The sequence below is a fragment of the Pelodiscus sinensis genome, chromosome 24 (genome assembly GCF_052426305.1).
Source record: "Pelodiscus sinensis isolate ZL-2025 chromosome 24, ASM5242630v1, whole genome shotgun sequence".
Lineage (NCBI taxonomy): Eukaryota > Metazoa > Chordata > Testudines > Trionychidae > Pelodiscus > Pelodiscus sinensis.
In genome coordinates, this window is record NC_143075.1 from 15,354,364 (window position 1) to 15,376,337 (window position 21,974).

The 21,974-nt window shown below is 48.6% G+C and overlaps 1 protein-coding gene and 1 long non-coding RNA gene across 3 annotated transcripts in view; one reads left to right on the forward strand and one right to left on the reverse strand.

Moving 5' to 3' along the window:
- LOC142819448 (uncharacterized) overlaps nt 1-21,974 on the reverse strand; it is a 24,264-nt gene continuing 2,290 nt past the window's right edge. For both annotated transcript variants that reach the window (XR_012897364.2, XR_012897366.2), the window contains exons 2-3: nt 21,212-21,401; nt 1-800 (exon numbers count right to left, since the gene is read on the reverse strand). This is a non-coding gene — a long non-coding RNA (uncharacterized LOC142819448). The remainder of the gene's footprint in view (nt 801-21,211; nt 21,402-21,974) is intronic.
- Nucleotides 1,394-13,550, forward strand: PLA2G2F (phospholipase A2 group IIF). The gene is made up of 5 exons (XM_025189497.2): nt 1,394-1,472; nt 3,325-3,377; nt 7,895-8,039; nt 12,376-12,479; nt 13,402-13,550. Exons 1-5 carry the CDS (start codon nt 1,426-1,428, stop codon nt 13,548-13,550), a joined length of 498 nt encoding a protein of 165 aa, XP_025045282.1. The 5' UTR covers nt 1,394-1,425.

Below are 21,974 nucleotides of genomic sequence, written 5' to 3' on the forward strand. Positions count from 1 at the left end.
TCAAGAAGAGGGGCTAGGGAAGGGTAAGTGGAAGGCGGTGAGGGAGGAATGGGGCACGAGCCTCCGATGGGGAGGACTGGGCTGGCTCTGCGGGCTTTTGGGGTGGAAGCTCTCCTGCAGCCCCCCCGATTGCCCCCTCTCCCCAGATGACAGCCTGCGGCAAGTGCAGTCGGGCTGATGGCCGAGAGCTGTGATGTGCCCAGTGTGGGTGCTCTGGGCACTCCAAGCCAGGACTGCTTTGCAAGCGGGGCACCCCTGAGAACTGTCTGTCCGGGGTGGGGGTCGGGTCCCTTTAAGCGCAGCCCTCGGCTAGCCTGAGACAGCATCTCCACGCTCTAAGTCCTCCTCTGATGCCCTGCTGGTACTGCTTCCGGCCATCCTTAAGCCTGGTTCAGGGTCCACTTAATGTGGACATGCTAGTTCGAATTAGCAAAACGCTAATTCGAACTCGTTTTTTAGTCTGGATCCGTTAGTTCGAATTAGCTTAGTTCGAATTAACTAATTCGAACTAAGTTAGTTTGAATTAACGTTGTAGTGTAGACGTACCCTCAGAGAGTTCAGATAGGGTCCGAGCAATACACTGGCCAAACACAAGATGCATCTCAGCCACAGCTCCTGGCTCACTCAAAGGGAAGATCCCCACCTCTTAGCAGCAGCTGCCCCATAACTCCAGTCTCCATAGCTGTCACAGGTGTCCTGTTGGGCTCTTCTGCTTCATTTCTCCAGCCAGGAAGGATTTGCCAGCAGGTAAGATGATCTCTTGCTGAGCAATTGTGTGTTCCCAGATGGTATTTTCTCTTCTTTAAAAAAATAAATTAAAATATATTAGAAAGGCAGATTTCTCCACAGTTTTGCTCTGTACATGAATTTTGGCACTTCTGCTCAGCAGACCTTTTATTTATTGGTATTTGACTTCTAGCTGCAAAGCACCCTTCCAAAGCCCTGGATGCCACAAATGCATTCACCAAGGTAATACAACAGACCAGACCAAGAAAAATATAATTACAGCCAGCATCATGATTTAAAAAATAAAACAACTTTACCCTTGAAAGCAAGCCCTCATTAGAGTCTTCCCATTAACTTGAATGGGCTTTGGCTCAGATCCTAAATACCCGAGAAAACATATGGACTGAAATGCTGGCTCCACTGACAGGGTCAGCAGTCCATTCATGGGCTCTGCAAAATGTCCAGAGCCACAAACTTCTATTCATGGTAGAGCAAACCATCACATGTGTGTGTGTGCGTGTCTCACACACAGAGTGCTGGAGACTATTGGAATGGTGGGGTTCAGAATGGAACAGGAACAAGAGGGCTTGGAATGGTGCAGGATAATGGAGACAAAGGTTGCTGGAATGAAATGGGAACCACAGCTGGCGACATGGATGTAGAATTATTGTGATGAGAGTCTGAGGTGTGTGGAGTATCATGATGGAGAACTGGAAAGTGGGGGTGGGTGGGAATCAAGCCCTAAGGTATGTGGAGTGTCATGATGAAAGAGCACTGGGGTAGGAATGCGAGGGCAGGAGTGGAAATGGGACTGGGGCTATGTCTAGACTGCAGGCTTCTTTCGGAAGAAGCTTTTCTGGAAAAACTTTCGAAAGAGAGAGTCCACACAGCAAAAGTGCATCGAAAAAGCAATCTGCTTTTTCGAAAGGGCATCCACATTGGACGCTATCTTGTATTTAATTTCTGATTGCTGTGGATGGAGTAGCCACCAGAGCTCCTGTGCTTTTTCCCGGAGGCCTCGTCTTTCGAAAAAAGACCCTCTCTTCCCAGTCCCCACACACCTTTTTTCAAAAGAGCTCTTTCAAAATGGCTTCTTTCTCGTAGAAAGAGGTTTACTGCTGTTGGAAAACCCCCTGCGTTTTCGACTTTCTGTCAAAAGAACGCAATTGCACTGTGGTTATAAGTGTAGTTTTTCCTGAAAAACAACCGTTTTTCCAGAAAAACTCTACAGTGTAGACATACCCTGGGTGCTAGAACGTGTACTGTGCACTTCTTCAAGAGGGTAATGGATGCCATGGCGATCCAGGTTCGTGGCCAATCTGAACTGGGCCACGCTGAACCACAAACCCCGTTGCATTGGGGTTACGGGTAAGAACACAGGCATTCAGGAGCAGACTGCACTGACCCAGTGTCAGGCTGTCACCCTCCCAATGGGAGGCGATTCTCCCCCTCAAAGGGTTCTTATGGCTATTTATGCTATGTGGTACATTGCTGTATTACCCTGACCCAGACGGAGACAAGTGGACACCCTGCACCGTGAGCATTACCTTTAGCTTTCATAGCTGCAAGTGTTAACTATGGTCATAAAGACCTTTTAAAAATCAATCCTCAGCAGTTCACTTACTAATCTCCAGTCATGGTGACTTCCACACACAGCCCATATGCTGTGTGAACACTCCTTTTGCAGGTTCAAATTGAACCGGTCTTTGATTTCACAGGCTGGAGCCTTTGTTCTCATTTTATGAAGCAGAATATAAAGAAGGGACTGACTGATCAGCTTTTGTGTCCCCCTACCTCCCCGCCCCAGTGAATGCCCAGTCATTTCCCTGCCTTTTCCCTTCTCACCCCCACAAAGGGACAGCTCTCTGGTGTTCCTCTGGTTATACCAGAACTCAAGTATCACAGGCACAGTGGATTCCAGGGGGAGGGAGAACTAATGAACTCCAGGGATGCTCTGAATTATCTCACTTAGAGACAGCTGATGCATCAGCTGAAGGATTCCCTTAGATCAGCAGCTTTTTGGCTACGGCAGGGACTGTAGGAAATTCATTCCTAAGGCAGTAAGTCCATTTAAAGGAAAGGAGAACACCAACAGGTGGCTGTGAGAACACTTCCGGCTTCTCTGTTACCGGGTGCATTTGAAACCTTGGTCTGGAATTATTTGAGGAACTTGTTCCCCGAATCATACAGCTGTCACTGAACATTGGTCTGCAGCTGTAACATTATTAGAGCTGAGTGAATAACTGATTATTTCCCTCCATTTGGGCTAGCAATTTGAAAAAAAAAGTCATTTGGGGTCAAAAAATATTTTGTTTGACTCCAAAGACGTTTTTGTAAAAAGCAAACAAACAAATGTAGTTGATCTAGCTAGTTCCAAAAATGTCAAAATGAACCAATTAGTCTTCTGGACTCCCTCCCTGCCCTCAATCTTTTGTTCAACCAAACTCTTCTCTAAATTTGATCCAAATTTGCAAATAATTAGTTCCTCCAGGAGTATTTAATAATTAGTTACCCCAATGGTATTTTTTTAAATTTGCTACTCATCTGAAAATTGTCACTTGGCTCCAGATGTGACCCCAGAATCTATTTCTTCCTCAGGTTCTACATGGACATGTGGAAACTCTTCCCAATGGCAATACTGGCAGCCAGCAGTGAGTACTGGAAACCCCACACTCCCATCCATCTCCAGAGGCAGGCCAACTGGCATCAATCAGCCAAGTGACCACCATCTTGCCAAGGAACTACAGCGTGGCCCAAGCTAAGGGTTCATATTCTGAAGGCTCCACAGATCAGTCCTGGGTTAGGCCCACTAGTGAACTCCAGATCTGCACTAGGCTTTCATACCTGCCCACAATTCAGGGCTCTTCAGAACAGAGGTTCTGGCCCCTCTTTATACAAAAATTGTGGAAAAAACACTGCTGAGCCATCTGCTGGGGTTAAGGGTCAGAGCCACTTTACAAGAAGTGGTCTGACATGATGTTTTCCTCCCCTCTTTGCACTAGTGCCTGTCACTAGAGATGCTCTTTTCTTCTACTGCAGTGTTTCTCAACCTTTTTAAAAAAAATAAAATATCCCTTTAAATATCTATATATAAGTACCCCCAATACCTACAGTTTTCAGACATTTTTTTTCTACCATTGCAACACATTTGTTTAAACAACTTAATTGTAGCTGGGCGGGTGATGAAATTTGTGGGTGTAAAAAGTACAAAAATAATAAAATGCTGAAGTTTTCTCCAAATACCCCCCCCCCCAGACTTCTCTCAAGTACCCCAAGGGTTCTCGTACCACTGGTTGAGAAACACTGTGCTAGGGGATGTCATAGTCATCCGATGCCTTGACTGTGTCATGTCTGATGAGGTTAGCTTGTTTGTACCACGTACAGCAGAGAGCATCACAGACCCCCAGAACACGCTCATCTATTTACAGCTCAGCTCCCCATATTCTCCAGGGCTTCTGTTTGAGTCACAGCTGCTGTTAGCTTCTGAACTGCCCTTCACTCACCTCTTTGACATCATGAGACTATTTCAGTGTCAGGCAGAACACATGCCAGGGCAGATGGCCTGCTTATATAGACCCTATTGCCCTGGTATCCAAGTGTCTCTATCCTTCCATGTGAGGAAGGCAAGAACTTTGACCACCCTAACACAGACAGGGAACTGATGCAGAGAGAGTAAGGCCTGAATGCACAAGAGGCATCAGGTACCTAGGATAAACCACTACGATACACAGAGCCTGAGTTAGACACTTAAGGTGTGTCTAGACCAGTGGCCCCCAACTTTTTGGGGCTGCCAGGTGCCCGGGGGCGGGGCTGCTCACATGCTAGGCACCCAGGGTGGGGCCACACACGCACTAGGGAGTGGGGCCGCACGCCTGGGTCTGGCGTCACTCATACACCACGTGCCCAGGGCCGGAACAGCCCATGTGCTGCGTGCCCGGGGCCAGCGCTGCTTCTGAGCCACGCGCCCAGGAACCGGCAGCACCCATGCACCATGCACCCGTGGCTGGCGCCGCTCCTGAGCCATGAGCCCGGGTCCGGCACAGCCCGTGCGCCATGCACCTGGGGGTGGGGCCGCCCATACGCCGCGCGCCCACGGGCCGGCACAGCCCTTGCACCGTGCGCCTAAGGGGGGGGCCAGCCCCGAACACTTGGTGGGCACACAGAAATGGCCCTTCACTAGACTCTGCCATGCTCCTCACTCCCCCGCTGGAAGTCCCTGCCGGGCTTCCGTCCCAGGGAAACAGGAAATACCGGACATTTCACATGTCCCGTATTTCCTGTTTTTTTTTTTTTTTTACCGGACGGAGCCCACAAATAGTGGACTGTCCGGGTGAAAACCAGACACCTGGCAACCCTAGGTGCTAAGCCCCACACCACTCACAGGGATAAGGGCACTCACACAAAATGTGAGAGACTAGGGTCATCCTTAGAGAGGTGTGGGGCCCTGGACAACCCTCCCCCATGCTCTACCCTTTGCTGTCCTCCTTGTACCCCCCTCCCTAAAACCCTGCACCCCTAGCTATGTGACCTGGGGGGATTACCGTGGGGCCTAGCATGGCGTGGTAGCTGAGTTTCCCCCACTCTGTACTCACTCACTGTGGCAGCAGGAGCTGAGGAATTGGTGTGACCCAGCAGCTTGTGCTGCTCCACCGCCCTCTCCCAACCAGCTCACTCTGCTTCACTGGGGGGTGGCGGGAAGCAACGTGCCCTGGCCCACCCTCCTCCGCTCACCCGAGCGACGCAGAGCTCGGTGGAGCAGAGCACAGAGGGCAGGGCCCGGGGTGCTCCCATTCCTGCCGCCATAGTGAAGTGGAATGACCCAGCAGGGAGAGGGCAGCGTAGCAGGCTGCTGTGTGCTTCGCTCTGCTTCCCGGGCTTCTGCTGCCAGGCTGAGTACCAGGGGCCAACCCCTGCTGCTGCCCTGTGCCACTCCAGCCTCAGGTAATCCCCCAGGCTGCCCTGGGCCCTGTAAACAGTCCCCCATATGAACGGGGGGGCTGTTCTGTCTCTAGGAGAGTTGAGGCAGCTTCCATGAGGCCCCCCAAAGCCTAGCGCTTGGGGCGACCACCCCGATCCGTCCTATGGACTGGACGGCTTTGGAGAGACCCAGGATCTAGTCTCTTTGCTTTAATGACTCGTCCGTTATCCAGTGTGCAACATTTTCAGCCGGAGCAATTGAGGGATTCCCCATATCCCCATGATCGGAGCAACTGCCTGAGAGGTGGCAGATCCCTATTCAAATCCCTTCTTTTCCCTCAGGGGAGCATCCTGGCCAAAAGTTACAAGGCATTTGGTTGCCAGTGTCATTCTTGTGTGAACTTGCCTGAGGGGCCTGCTTTGAGCACCCCTAGTGGATCAGGCACCATGTGCAAGTTAGGCGACTGAGTGGCTGAGAATTGCTCTGGGGCTTAGGTAGGAGATGAGGATCTAGCCCTCCAGGGAAGCCTCAGTGCACATGCTCACAGGCACGGAGAGAACTTATACAAAAATAACCTCTGAACCAGCCACACAACACTTAGGCACCTACAGGATTTCAGCAGGAGTTTTGTACATCACAGTGGCCATAAATGCCCAAACCCTGGTCCCATCTCCTTTTGCATATTCAGCTCTAAATGACTTGTTCGTTTCAGTTCCTGTAGCAGAACAGAAAATGAACTTGTATCTCCTGAATCCCTGGAAGAGGCTGATCACTAGCCTGCCTTTCCTCTGTGTTCTAGGATATAGCTAACATACACAGCAGCAATAGCACCACAGTCCCCACTCAGCTGGGCTGTGTCTACACTGGGCCACTTACTCGGGAAAAGCAGCCGCTTTTCCGGAATAAGCTGCGAGCTGTCTACACTGGCCCCTTGAATTTCCGGAAAAGCAGTGACGATTTACTGTAAGGCTGTGTCTACACTGGCCCCTTCTTCGGAAGAGGCATGCTAATTTCTAACTTTGGAATAGGGAAATCCGTGGGGGATTTAAATATCCCCCGCGGGATTTAAATAAACATGGCCGCCGCTTTTTTTCCGGCTTGGGGAAAAGCCGGAAAAGAGCGTCCAGACTGGCGCGATCCTCCGGAATAAAGCCCTTTTCTGGAGGATCTCTTATTCCTACTTCAGCTGCTTTTCCGGAAAAACTATGCTGCTCCTGCTCGGGCAAAAGTCCTTTTTCCGGAAAACTGTTCCGGAAAAGGGCCAGTGTAGACAGCACAGTAGTGTTTTCTGCAAAAAAGCCCCGATCACGAAAATGACGATCGGGGCTTTTTTCCGGAAAAGCGCATCTACATTGGCCGCGGACGCTTTTCCGGAAAAAGAGCTTTTCCGGAAAAGCATCCTGCCAATGTAGACGCTCTTTTTCCGGAAATACTTCTAACGGAAAACTGTTCCGTTTTAAGCATTTCCGGAAAAAGATGCCAGTGTAGACACAGTCCTATAGTCTACGCTAGGGTGTTATTTCAAAATAGGCTGAATTTATAAGTGGAGCACTCACACTACCAAGCCCGTAGAATAGTGATAGAAATGTAGCCATGTTACTCTGGTGTAGCTGAAACAAAATACAGGATGATGTAGCACTTTAAAGACTAATAAACCATCTTGTTAGATGATGTGCTTTCGTGGGCCAGACCCACTTCCTCAGATCAAAACCTGATCTGAGGAAGTGGGTCTGGCCCACGAAAGCTCATCATCTAATAAACCATCTTGTTAGTCTTTAAAGTGCTACATCAACCTGTATTTTGTTTCAACTACCAAGCCCGTTATTTCTAAATCAGTGGCCCTTTATTTTGAAATCTGTACTCCTTGCTTTCTTCAGGGAATGACTAATTTTGAAATCATTATTTCAAAATAGTGGTAGTGTGGGCACTCCAGTGCCATTATTTCAAAATAACTATTCCCCAGAGTAATTCAAGTTAATTACGCACCAGTGCTTCTTGAGGCACCAAGTCAAAGTAGCACGCCCACATTAACGGAGCCTGCCTCGGACTAATTTCGAGACTCCCGTTTGATTTTGTAAAATCAGGACTTAAGTCACATTTCGATACTTTGAACTAGTTTCCTAGTATAGACATGGCCTGAGCGATTTTGGCCTCCCTCCATGTCAGTGAGGAACTGGGGGAAAGGATTCGTCTGGAAAGCAAAAATATCACCTTAAAAAGTCCTCAGAAGCCCCTTCTGCTCTTTTGCAGTTTTGACCACGACTCTCAGCAGCCTCCTTGATTTCAAACTCATGATCCGGACAGTTACTAGGAAAAGTGCTCTCCTTTCCTACAATGGGTATGGATGCCACTGTGGACTGGGTGGGAGAGGGCAGCCTCTGGATAAGACTGACTGGTAAGTTTTGATTCATGGCGGGGCTGCTGGTATCAATAGTTGCATCCATTATTATTAATCCTGGCATGAATACTAATTTTAGTAATGCACTGATTTTGTTAACTGAGCTTGAAAACTCTCATCTAAAATCTAGGTTTGCAGTTGCACTAAGCCCTTTACAGGTGCCATGTGTCAATTCTCCAGCTTATTGTGAGAATGGAAAAACTTTTGTAGTGAAGGCACACAGGGCTAATTCACCCCCCACAATCTTTAAAGGGCCAGTACAGTTGTGTGATTAGTATGTATTGGTATTCTACCACAAGGGGGTCCTAATTCAGGATGGGCTCCTTTGTGCTAGGTGCTGTATAGTACGTACATATGTAACCCTTCTGCCAGGCCAAGTAAATAGCAGCAAGGGCCGGGTTCAGTATCTAGGGGTCTCCTCCCAACAAGGTAATACAACACTGGCTCGAGCTCCCACCCAGTGACCTGGGAAATCTTACATACAGAGGCAATTCTTCCTCTCTCGCAAGCACAGAGCCTCAGTATAGTAGCAAACCTTTAATAACATGAGGTAATCGACATCAGCATTAAATTGGGGAAACACATCAGCATTAAATTGGGGAAACACCACAACTTGGATTTACAGACCAAACATGAGCAAAGGGCCTCCCCCCTGCCACAAATCCCCCCCAAAGTCCTAAAAGTCCAACACCCCAAAAGTCTCTGCCCCGGGTTCCACCCCAGGGTTCAAAAGTTCACCCGGCAGGGTTTCACCATCCCAACCTGGAGTGGCGGTGAGCCCCAGGGTTCAAAAGTTCACCTGATCGATACACCGTGATCCTGGAGCGGTGGGGGGGATCGATACAGATGGCTCCTGGTACCGAGCTCTGTTCCGCTGCCGCTTCTGCTCCGTTTCTGCTCCACTTCTGCCGCAGGTCAGGTCATCCCCATCAGCCACTCTGCTCCAATTCTGCCGCAGGTCAGGTCATCCCCATCAGCCACTCTGCTGTCCGCCTGCACTTGCTGGTTGTCCCTTGCAAGCTGCTCTGCTAATAGCCCAGCAGCTTAGTACCAGGCTCCCCACAGCACACAATGATTCCAGCTCATAACTGAGGAGCCTTAGCACTAGTGCTATACTGGCCCACAGTGAAGCTAACTCCACAGCTCACAACTAGACTCCTAATGGAATCCAAATTAACTCTCAGAGGGGTAGCCGTGTTAGTCTGAATCTGCAAAAGCGACGAGGAGTCCTGTGGCACCTTATAGACTAACTGAAGTGTAGGAGCATAAGCTTTCGTGGGCAAAGACCCACTTCGTCAGATGCATGTAGTGGAAATTTCCAGAGGCAGGAATAAATATGCAGGCCAGGATCAGGCTGGGGATGACCAGGTGGATCCAATCAAGGAGGATGAGGCCCACTTCTAGCAGCTGATCTGGAGGTGTGAATTCCAAGAGAATAGAAGCTGCTTTTGTAGTTAGCAAGCCATTCACAGTCTTTGTTTAATCCAGAGTTGATTGTGTCAAACTTAAAGATGAACTGTAGCTCAGCAGTTTCTCTTTGAAGTCTGGTCCTGAAGTTTTTTTGCTGCAGGATGGCTACTTTTAGATCTGCAATTGTGTGTCCAGGAAGATTGAAGTGTTCCCCTACAGGTTTTTGTATGTTGCCATTCCTAATATCAGATTTGTGTCCATTGATTCTTTTACGTAGGGACTGTCCTGTTTGGCCGATGTATATAGCAGTGGGGCATTGTTGGCACATGATGGTATATATTACGTTGGTGGATGTGCAGGAGAATGTACCAGTGACAGTATGGCTGATCTGGTTAGGTCCTGTGATGGTGTTGCTGGTGTATATATGTGGGCAGAGTTGGCACCGAGGTTTGTTGCAAGGATTGGTTCCTGAGTTCGAGTTATTATGGTGCGGTGTGTAGTTGCTGGTGAGAATATGCTTCAGGTTGGCGGGTTGTCTGTGGGCAAGGACCGGCCTACCTCCCAAGGCCTGTGAGAGCGAGGGATCATTGTCCAGGATGGGCTGAAGATCACTAATGATGCGTTGGAGAGGTTTTAGCTGGGGACTATAGGTGATGGCCAGTGGTGTTCTGTTGGTTTCTTTCTTGGGCTTGTCCCGTAGCAGGAGGCTTCTGGGTACACGTCTGGCTCTGTCAATCTGTCTCCTCACTTCCTCGTGTGGATATCGCAGTTTACAGAATGCTTGTTGAAGGTCTTGTAGGTGTAGGTCTCTGTCTGAGGGGTTGGAGCATATGCGGTTGTACCTCAGTGCTTGGCTGTAAACAATGGATCGTGTGGTGTGTCCGGGATGGAAACTGGAGGCATGCAGGTAAGTATAGCGGTCGGTAGGTTTTCTGTATAGGGTGGTATTGATATGACCGTCACTTATTTGTATCGTGGTGTCCAGGAAATGGACATCCCGTGTAGATTGGTCCATGCTGAGGTTGATGGTGGGGTGGAAGCTGTTGAAATCATGGTGAAATTCTTCCAGAGTCTCCTTCCCATGGGTCCAGATGATGAAGATGTCATCGATGTAGCGTAGGTAGAGAAGGGGTGTAAGTGGACGATAGCTGAGGAAGCGTTGTTCCAGGTCAGCCATAAAAATGTTGGCGTATTGTGGGGCCATGCGGGTGCCCATAGCAGTGCCACTGGTCTGGAGGTATATGTTGTCACCAAATCTGAAATAGTTGTGTGTGAGGATAAATTCACAGAGTTCAGCCACCAGTTGTGCTGTGGCATCATCAGGAATACTGTTCCTGACAGCTTGTACTCCATCTGCATGTGGGATGTTTGTGTAGAGAGCCTCTACATCCATGGTGGCTAGGATGGTGTTTTCTGGAAGATCACCTATGCATTGTAGTTTTCTCAGGAAATCCGTAGTGTCACGAAGGTAACTGGGAGTGCTGGTGGCATAGGGTCTGATATTCCACACTGGAGCAATGAGGAGGTGCAATCAGTGTTGTTCAAGCCCACAGACAAGGTCCACCCTCTTTCAATTTGACTTGGTTTGGAACCCATGCCCCTTGTCTAGCAAGTGCTACTTAGTTTATGACGAATCCCTCTGTCATAAACAGTTCCACCATTCCATTGTCCTTGATTTGCCTAATCAGGGTAACAACACTTTTATCCCCCCTGCCTCAATAACAGAGAGACTGGGGATCCCACAGTGGCCAAAGTGACCATTTGGGCTGCTGTGAGCACATACTAGACAGGGTGGGTGTGTCCATGCAAATTTGGCTCAGCCCCTGAAGCCTCTTTGCACCACTTGCCACAGTTCACCACCAGATGTCAGGATAGAGTTTACCCTGACCCCGCTCACACATAGAACAGAGTCAGGGTATGTCTACACTACCCCGCTAGTTCGAACTAGCGGGGTAATGTATGCATACCGCACTTGCTAATGAAGCCCGGGATTTGAATTTCCCGGGCTTCATTAGCATAAGCGGGGAGCCGCCATTTTTAAATCCCCGCTGCTTCGAACCCCGTGTAGCGCGGCTACACGGGGCTCGAACTAGGTAGTTCGGACTAGGGTGCCTATTTCACGAGGAGTAACGGTAGTTCGGAATAGGACCCTAGTCCAAACTACCTAGTTCGAGCCCCGTGTAGCCGCGCTACACGGGGTTCGAAGCAGCGGGGATTTAAAAATGGCGGCTCCCCGCTTATGCTAATGAAGCCCGGGAAATTCAAATCCCGGGCTTCATTAGCAAGTGCGGTATGCATACATTACCCCGCTAGTTCGAACTAGCGGGGTAGTGTAGACATACCCTCAGGCCCTGCCCCCAGGGAGTTGTCAGTCTAATGGATTTTTGGTTCACTGTCTTCCCCCCAAAAATGCATATACTATCACCTTAGCCTACCTTCTACCCCAGAACTTTAAAAAAAATCAAAACAAATGTTTTCAGTTGAGCTAGTGTTTTGTTTGCATTTGATTTTGGGCACTTTAAGGTTTTTTTTTTAATTAAAGGAAATTTTAAAACAATTATGAATAAAAAAAATCAGAACAGTTTGTTTTGAAGTGAAATATTTGAGTTTTTCCTAAACAGCTTTGAAGGCTCTACCCCAACTGAAGCTATTCAGCAAATCCAACAGGAATTCACAGAATGTTCCAATTAACTCATATTTGCATTTATTGCTGAAAAGAAATTTTGTTCCAAAAGTTTCACCCAGCTCTGGACAAGAACTGGATTTGAGGCACAGAGCAGAGCTAAAAACATCAGTTGGGATAAACATCTGGGCTGCTGGGTGCTCTTCCAAAACAAGACTCCCCCACCACTCTCCCCTCAAGTAGGCATTACATCACCTGATTACCTTTTCCTCTCTTATTCCTGTGTTTGTCTCCTTAAAGGTGCTGTCATGCCCATGATTGCTGCTATAACAAGTTAAACCCAAGCTGTCATCCATATTTTGATCTTTATCAATACTCCATCATCAATGAAGACATTATCTGCTGTGAGTAGCATTCTCTGTGCGGCTGAATTGGCCGTGGATGTCTTGTTCACTTGCTTGAAACTTTTACAGTGACATTGTTTCTCTAGGAAATATTTGTTCCAGAGAGTCTTTTGGGAAAAAGCAAAACACTTAAAGGACAGCTAATTTTGGGGTGGGGGAGGGGGAGGAAGGAGTCGGTGAAGTATTTCATGTCCTTCTGGTTCCTCCTCACCAACCCCTTATCACAACAGGTTATGATACCTCCAAGGCAATTAGGATCCTGCAATGAGAGTGGAAGGACGATGGTAAGGGACCAGTGAGCTGGGATGACTGAGCCAGTTCCACTACAGGCAGCTGTGATGGATCAGCAGTGCTGTTCAGTTCCACTGTCTCATCTGTATTTACACTTAGAGAGTGTAACATGTTGCCATTCTGATTTGTTAGCATTTTATACCCACAACACCCAAGTGAGAGTGATGGGTCTCGGCTAACACACTGGAAACTGAGCCAGGGACCTCCTGAGCAGACACATGAGCTGCTACAGCTTGAGCTAAAGCTCTGTAGCCAGGGCAGTAACACAGACTCTGGGGACTACAGCAGGAGGGAGGGGGAGGCAGGAGACTATAACTCTCACTAACCAGTGGGCTACACAAGTCCAGGGAGAATCGGCTGATCTGGAAATACACTGAAGCTGGCAACAGAGCCACAGATCCCATGCCGATGGTACCAGTGCAGTGGTCCCATCTGCTGCCATGCCAACAGCAGTGTCACAACGTTCTAGGCACCATTACAGTAACTGGGCTCCTGTTTTGCTGAACGTCATTCATACCTCTGAAGTGCTGAAGGCCAGCAGAGGAATAAGCTACTCAATGCTTGCTTCTCATGGGGTTCCTTTGCCTTTTAGTTACCACAAGGGAGTAACTAAACACTTTTATTCCTGCAGGGAATATAAATAACTCCACATGCGCAAAGGAAGCCTGTGAATGCGACCGGACAGCAGCCCTGTGTTTCAGAAAGGAAGCAAGCTCCTATAATAAAGCATACCGTTATTACATCAATTTATTCTGCAATGGGTCTACCCCCAGTTGCTAAATAAAGTTTAACTTGCCAGCTGGCTATACAACAGATTGCAAAGCGCAGATGTTTCCTCTTTCCAGAGTTCTCTACTCTAGTCCCTTCCCCAATCCCTCAAAGAAAGCATCAAGCTACCAAGGAGGCAATCTTTTCCTGGGGATGGCTAAGATGATAGAAGGAGTTGGATTTATGCACCTTGTCTATGGGGGTATTCAGGCAGGGTTTTAGTGACCTGTTCAGTTCATTTCTATTCACCTAATCAAACTCTGAGGAACAGTACTTTGAGGACCAACTCTACTAGTACTGTCACTTCTTTGGCTCTCAAAAAGGGAGGCAGACAGATCACCAAGCAGCCACGTTTAAAGTGTAGGCCAGATCCTCAACTGCTGTAAATCAGCATAGAATACTAGGCCTGGAAGGGACCTCGAGAGGTCAGTGAGTCCAGTCCCCTGCCCTCATGGCAGGACCAAATACTGTCTAGACCATTCCTGATAGACATTTATCTAACCTACTCTTAAATATCTCCAGAAATGGGGATTCCACAACCTCACTGGCCAATTTATTCCATTGTTTAACCACTCTGACAATTAGGAACTTTTTCCTAATATCCAGTCTAAACCTCCCCTGCTGCACTTTAAGCCCATTACTCCTTGTCCTGTCCTCAGAAACCAAGAGGAACAAATTTTCGCCTTCCTCCTTGTGACACCCTTTTAGATATTTGAAAACCGCTATCATGTCCCCCCTTAATCTTCTTTTTTCCAAACTAAACAAGCCCAGTTCATGAAGCCTGGCTTCATAGGTCATGTTCTCTAAACCTTTAATCATTCTTGTCGCTCTTCTCTGTACCCTTTCCAATTTCTCCACATCTTTCTTGAAATGTGGCGCCCAGAACTGGACGCAGTACTCCAGCTGAGGCCTAACTAGTGCAGAGTAGAGTGGCAGAATGACTTCACGAGTTTTGCTTACAACACACCTGTTGATACAACCCAGAATCATATTTGCTTTTTTTGCAACAGCATCACACTGTTGACTCATATTCAACTTGTGGTCCACTATGACCCCTAGATCCCTTTCTGCCATGCTCCTTCCTAGACAGTCGCTTCCCATCTTGTATGTATGGAACTGATTGTTCCTTCCTAAGTGGAGCACTTTGCATTTCTCTTTATTAAACCTCATCCTGTTTACCTCTGACCATTTCTCTAACTTGCTAAGGTCATTTTGAATTATGTCCCTATCCTCCAAAGAAGTTGCAACCCCACCCAGTTTGGTATCATCTGCAAACTTAATAAGCGTACTCTCTATCCCAATATCTACATCATTTTATTCCTGCAGGGAATATAAATAACTCCACATCATTGATGAAGATATTGAACAGTACGGGTCCCAAAACAGACCCTTGAGGAACTCCACTTGTTATCCCTTTCCAGCAGGATTTAGAACCGTTAACAACAACTCTGACTACGGTTATCCAGCCAATTATGTACCCACCTTATCGTGGCCCTGTCTAAGTTATATTTGCCTAGTTTATCAATAAGAATATCATGCGAGACCGTATCAAATGCCTTACTAAAGTCTAGGTATATGACATCCACCGCTTCTCCCTTATCCACAAGGCTCGTTATCTTATCAAAGAAAGCTATCAGATTAGTTTGGCATGACTTGTTCTTCACAAACCCATGCTGGCTATTCCCTATCACTTTATTACCTTCCAAGTGTTTGCATATGATTTCCTTAATTACCTGCTCCATTATCTTCCCTGGGACAGACGTTAAACTGACTGGTCTGTAGTTTCCTGGGTTGTTCTTATTCCCCTTTTTATAGATGGGCACAATATTTGCCCTTTTCCAGTCTTCTGGAATCTCTCCTGTCTGCCATGATTTTTCAAAGATCATAGCTAAAGGCTCAGATACCTCCTCTATCAGCTCCTTGAGTATCCTGGGATGCATTTCATCAGGACCTGGTGACTTGCTGACATCTAACTTTCCTAAGTGATTTTTAACTTGTTCTTTGTGTATCCTATCTTCTAAACTTACCCTCTCTCTGCTTGTATTCACTACGTTAGGCACACCTCCAGACTTCTCGGTGAAGACCGAAACAAAGAAGTCATTGAGCATCTCCGCCATTTCCAAGTTCCCTGTTACTGCTTCTCCCTCCTCACTAAGCAGTGGGCCTACCCTGTCCTTGGTCTTCCTCTTGCTTTTAATGTATTTATAAAAGGTCTTCTTGTTTCCCTTTATGCCTGTAGCTAGTTTGATCTCATTTTGTGCCTTTGCCTCTCCCCCCAGCTTTGTGTCAGAAGCCCTAAAAAGGGCTGGATCCAATCGAGTCCCACGGAGCAAAGTATTTGATCCCACGGCGGGTTGCTTAATCAGGCCATCTTCAAACAGGAACCCAGTCCGGATACTACACTCATAGAATCATAGAACTGGAAGAAACCTCAGAAGGTCATCAAGTCCAGCCCCCTGCTCTAGGCAGGACCAATTCCAACTAAATCAACCTGGCCAGGGCTTTGTCAAGCCAAGACTTAAACACCTCTAGGGATGGAGACTCCACTACTTCCCTAGGTAACCGATTCCAGTGCTTCACCATCTTCCTAGTGAAATAGTTTTTCCTAATATCCAACCTGGACCTCTCGCACCACAACTTGAGACCACTGCTCCTTGTTCTGCCATCTGTCACTACTGAGAACAGCCTCTTTCCATCCTCTTTGGAACTTCCCTTCAGGAAGTTGAAGGCTGCTATCAAATCCCCCCTCACTCTTCACTTCTGCAGACTAAACAGACCCAAGTCCCTCAGCCTCTCCTCATAAGTCATATGCTCCAACCCCCTAATCATTTTGGTTGCCCTCCGCTGGACCCTCTCCAATGCGTCCACATCCTTTTTGTAGTGGGGGGCCCAGAACTGGACACAATACTCCAGATGCGGCCTCACCAAAGCCGAATAAAGGGGAATGATGATACCTCTGGATCTGCTGGCAATGCTGCTCTTAAAGCAACCTAATATGCCATTAGCCTTCTTGGCTACAAGGGCACACTGTTGACTCATATCTAGCCTCTCATTCACTGTAACCCCCAGGTCCTTTTCTGCAGAGCTACTACTTAACCGGTTGGTCCCCAGCTTGTAACTATGCTTGGGATTCTTCCGTCCCAAGTGCAGGACTCTATACTTGTCCTTGTTGAACCTCATCAGATTTCTTGTGGCCCAATCCTCCAATTTGTCTAAGTCATTCTGTACCCTATCTCTGCCCTTAAGCTTATCTACCTCTCCCCCCAGCTTAGTGTCATCCGCAAACTTGCTGAGGGTGCAATCCATCCCCTCATCCAGATCATTAATAAAGATATTGAACAAAACCGGTCCTAGAACCGAACCTTGGATTACTCCGCTAGAAACCGACCGCCATCCTGACATCGAGCCATTGATCACTACCCGCTGGGCCCGGCCTTCTAGCCAGCTTTCTATCCATCTTACCGTCCATTTATCCAATCCACAATCCCTTAACTTGCTGGCAAGAATATTGTGGGAGACCGTATCAAAAGCCTTGCTAAAGTCAAGGTATATAACATCCACTGACTTCCCCATGTCCACCGAGCCAGTTACCTCATCATAGAATCTAATTAGATTGGTCAGGCACGACTTGCCCTTTGTGAATCCATGCTGACTATTCCTAATCACTTTCCTCTCATCCAAGTGCCTCAATATGGATTCCTTAAGGATCCCTTCCATGATTTTTCCAGGAACCGAGGTAAGACTGACCGGCCTATAGTTCCCTGGATCATCCTTCTTCCCTTTTTTGAAGATGGGCACTACGTTTGCCTTTTTCCAGTCATCCGGGATTTCTCCCAATCTCCACAACTTTTCAAAGATAATAGCCGAAGGCTCCACAATGACATTTGCCAACTCCCTCAGTACCATCGGATGCACTAAGTCCGGACCCATGGATTTATGTACGTTTAGCTTTTCTAAATAGTTCCTAACCTGTTCTTTATCCACCATGAGCTGTCCATCTTCATCCCATCTTGCGTCACTTGGCGCAGAAGTCCAGGAGCCGAACTTGTCCGTGAATACAGAGGCAAAGAAAGCATTGAGTACTTCAGCTTTCCCTACATCATCTGTCACTAGGTTACCATTAGGGGCCGCACACCGTCTCTGATCACCTTCTTCTTGTTAACATGCCTGTAGAAACCCTTCTTGTTATCTTTCACATCCTTAGCCAGTCGCAATTCCATTTGCGCTTTCGCCTTCCTGATAACCCCCCTGCATTCTCGAGCTATACCTTTAAATGCCTCCCTGGTCATTTGTCCAAGTTTCCACTTCTTGTAAGCTTCCTTTTTGTGCTTAAGTTTACCAAGGATTTCCCCTGTAAGCCAGTCCGGTCTCCTAGCATGTTTGCCTCTCTTGCTACATGTCGGGATGGTTTCTTTCTGTGCCTTCAATAAGGCTTCTTTAAAATACTGCCAGCTGTCCTGGACTCCTTTCCCCTTCATGTTAACATTCCAGGGGATTCTGCCCATCAGAGGGAGTCAAAATCTGCTTTTTTGAGGTCCAAGGTGTGTATTTTACTACTCTCTTTTCTTCCTTTGGTCAGGATCCTGAAATCTACCATCTCATGATCACTGCTTCCCAGGTTGTCACACACCTCCACTTCCCCTATTAGTTCCTCCCTGTTTGTGAGCAGAAGGTCAAGCTGCGCATGGCCCCTGGTCGGATCCTTCAGCACCTGTGTCAAGAAGTTATCCCCAACATTCTCCAAAAACTTCCTGGATTGCCTGTGTACTGCCACATAGGTTTCCCAGCAGATGTCAGGGTGATTAAAGTCCCCCACAAGAACCAGGGCCTGTGATCTGGAAGCTTCGCTCAGTTGTCCGAAGAAAGCCTCATCTACTTCATCCACCTGATTCGGTGGCCTGAAGCAAACATCAACCACAACATCACTGCTGTTGTTTGCTCCTTTAAACTTAACCCATAGACTCTCAACAGGTTTTTCTCCCTCTTTATACTGGAGTTCAGAGCAATCGTAGTGCTCTCTTACATATAGTGCAACTCCTCCTCCTTTTCTCCCCTGCCTGTTGTTCCTTAACAGTCTATACCCTTCCATGACAGCGCTCCAGTCATGTGAGTCATCCCACCAAGTCTGTTATCCCAATTAAATCATATTTCTTGGTCTGGGCCAGGACCTCAAGTTCTTCCTGTTTATTGCCCAGGCTTCTCGCATTAGTGTACAAACACTTCAGGTAACCAGTTGATCATCCTATCTTCTCCATTCGAAACATGGGTCCTCCTTTCTTGCCCCTTCCTCTCTGCATTTCTTCCCGGTATCCGACTTTCCCACTCCCCTCAGGGTTTTGGTCACCGTCCCCCGACGAACCCAGTTTAAAGCCCTCCTCACAAGGTTTGCAAGCCTGCCCACGAAGATGCTCCTTCCTCTCTTCGTTAGGTGGATCCCATCTCTTCCTAACAATCCTTGTGCCCGGAACAGAGTCCCATGGTCGAAGAAACCAAAGCCCTCTCTGCGACACCATCTGCGCAACCACACATTTACGTCCTCAATTCGACGATCCCTGCCCAGTCCTTTCCCTTCAACAGGGAGGATGGAGAACACCACTTGCACTCCAAATTCTTGGATCCTTCTTCCTAGTGCTACATAATCCGCAGTAACATGCTCAAGATCATTCTTGGCCATATCATTAGTTCCCACGTGGAGAAGCAGGAAGGGGTAGCGATCCGAAGTTTTGATCAGCTTGGTAAGCCTCTCAGTGACATCCTGAATGCGAGCTCCCGGTTAGCAGCACACCTCTCGAGATTCCAGGTCCGGACAACAGAGGGATGGCTCAGTCCCTCTTAGGAGGGAGTCTCCGACCACCACCATCCTTTGTTTCCTTTTGGGTGTGGTGGCCGTGGAACCCCCATCCACAGGACTACGCATCCCATGCCTTCCAGTAGATGGTGTTTCCTTCCGGTTTCTTCCTTGTGAGGTCCCTTCCAGAGCTTTCAGCACGCAGAGCCTGTGGACAGAGCTTGAAAGCGATTGCTTACTTCTATAGCATCGGGGGATTCCCGTGCTGGCCTTTTTCCCCTTCTAGAAGTTACATGCTGCCAGTTCTCTTCTTGGTCACGTACTGCCCTCTCTGGATCTTCTGCCTGCTGTGCTTGAAGGATTAAATGCTGCCTTCTATTGAGGAAGTCTTCATCCTCTCTGATCAAGTGTAGGGTCGACACTTGGGCCTCCAGTCCTCTAATTTTTTCTTCCAAAAGGTCGACCAGCTTGCACTTCGTGCAGATGAAATCCGTTCTTTCTTCTGGGAGGAAGACAAACAAGGCACACGCTGTGCAGGTAACAACAGCAGACCCATCACCAACCATCGCTGCTGTCCTGGAAAAGGGATTTAAAAAGAAAGGCAAGAGAACCTGCCCCCCTTCCCTCTCCCCTTCCAAACTCCCTCTCAAAACTCCCTGTCAGTACTCACCTGTTCGCAAGCTCATTGGTCGCTTGCCCACTGCCTTATAAAGCCCCTCCCCCTACCAAGGCTCAGCCAATCAGCAGAGGCTTCTAGAATTCAAACTTTAATTTGAAGCCAACAGTTTCCACCTGCCAATCACAGACAATCACAGCACAAACTCCATCAAGGGGAGGGGGAGGGCAGGTGGGGAAAAAAAGCCTCACTCAAACACAGGGGAAACTAAATAAATAAGTAAATAAACAAAAACCAAAAAAGAACACACACCAACCCTCACTCACAAACACAAGCTCAGCACACAGCAAGAAAGCCCCAAACACAACACCCACTTCCCCCAAGGCTTCTGTATCTGCTTCTCCTCTACCTGGAGAATTCCCTCTCTAAAGCCTCACTCAAAGAGGGAAAGAAAAAAAAAAAGAAAAAAAACCACCACCACCACACACCAAACAAACACAAGCTCAGCACACAGTAAGAAAGCCCCAATAACAAAACACACTTCCCTCAAGAGTCCTGTATCTGCTTCTCCTTCACCTGTAGAACTCCCTCTCAAAACTCCCTGTTATTACCCACCTGTTTGCTTACCTCACCTTACAGTGCACACTCTCCCCCTCCCAAGAAAGAAAAAGAAATGGCACACAACTGGAGGCTTTTACGCTCTGGAGCGGTTTCCGTGGTGCCTAGAAAGAAGGCTGTTGATTGCAGAGTCTTGGTGCAGAAGCCCTAAAAAGGGCTGGATCCGATCGGGTCTCACGGAGCAAAGGATTCGATCCCACGGCGGTTGCTTAATCAGGCCATCTTCAAACACGAACCTGGTCCAGATACTACACTCGACCTCACCTCACGGCGCACACAGACGTACTCTCCCCCTCCCAAGACGTCCCCCAGCGCGGGGGAATAGAAATTTTCTAAGTCCCGCCCGCTCGCTCGCTCACCGCCTGCCGCCCTCTTCTCACTCACGGCCACCGCACCAAGACCGACCAACTCACCCACCCGCCGCGCCTCCTCCCTCGCAGCAGGGAGGCCCGGGTGGTGGTGGGGCACCGGCGGCCCTCTGGGCGGCGACCCGCTCTCCTCCCTCCTTCCCTTCCTCCCTCCTTCCTTCCTCCCGCCAGCCAGCCCCTGGGCTCATCTGTATGCAGGCTCCGCCCCCTCTCCCCTTCGCTTACCCTGCCTGCTGGCTTGCTGGCCCGCCCGCTTGCTCCCACCAGCCTCGCCTCCCCTCACCTGCAGAAGCGGCTAGTCTACTTTTCAACGGGGCTCGTCAACTGCTCCCTGACACCCCCGCTCGCAGGCCCGACGCCCCGCCCCGCCGGCAGGAGTGAATGGGGCTCTCAACAGCTCGCTGGTAAGGCCGACGCCCCGCAGACTGCTTGCCCGCAGTCTGCCTCTGCTCTTCCGAGCATTCACTCTCTTTCTTGATTTAAAAAAAAAACATAAAATTAAAATGAAAAAAAAAAAAGCGGCTGCTTGCCAATGCTGCCTTTGAAAAAACCTCCCCCGGGGAAACCAGGGAGACGCAGAGCAAAGCCGCGAGCAGCAGATCATGGGGCGGGGGGGGGGGGGGGCAGACCAGGCAGATGCGGAGCAAAGTTAGGAGGTAGGAGCGTGTCTGGAGCAGGTTGCAGGAGCAGGTCCAGATTAGTGTCCAGATTCAGCCGCTCTTGAAACTGATTAGCGGCTGATTCCAGGAAGCCTGGAGCAGAGCAGCTCTGCCCCGGGGCTTCCTGGAATCAGCCGCTGATCAGTTTCAGCAGCGGCTGACTTGGGAACACCTGGGGTAGAGCAGCTTGGGTGCTGCCGGGTTGGTCCCCGCAGCACAGAGGTGCGTGGATGTGGGGACCTACCTGGGAGCACCCCAGCTGCTCAGTCCCAGGCATCCATCAGAACAAACTACACATCAAATTGCAACCTGATGAGATGCATTAAACATCACTGAGTTGTGATGCAGCGTGTCAATGAAGGAACAAACCCATTATTCTGTCATGGC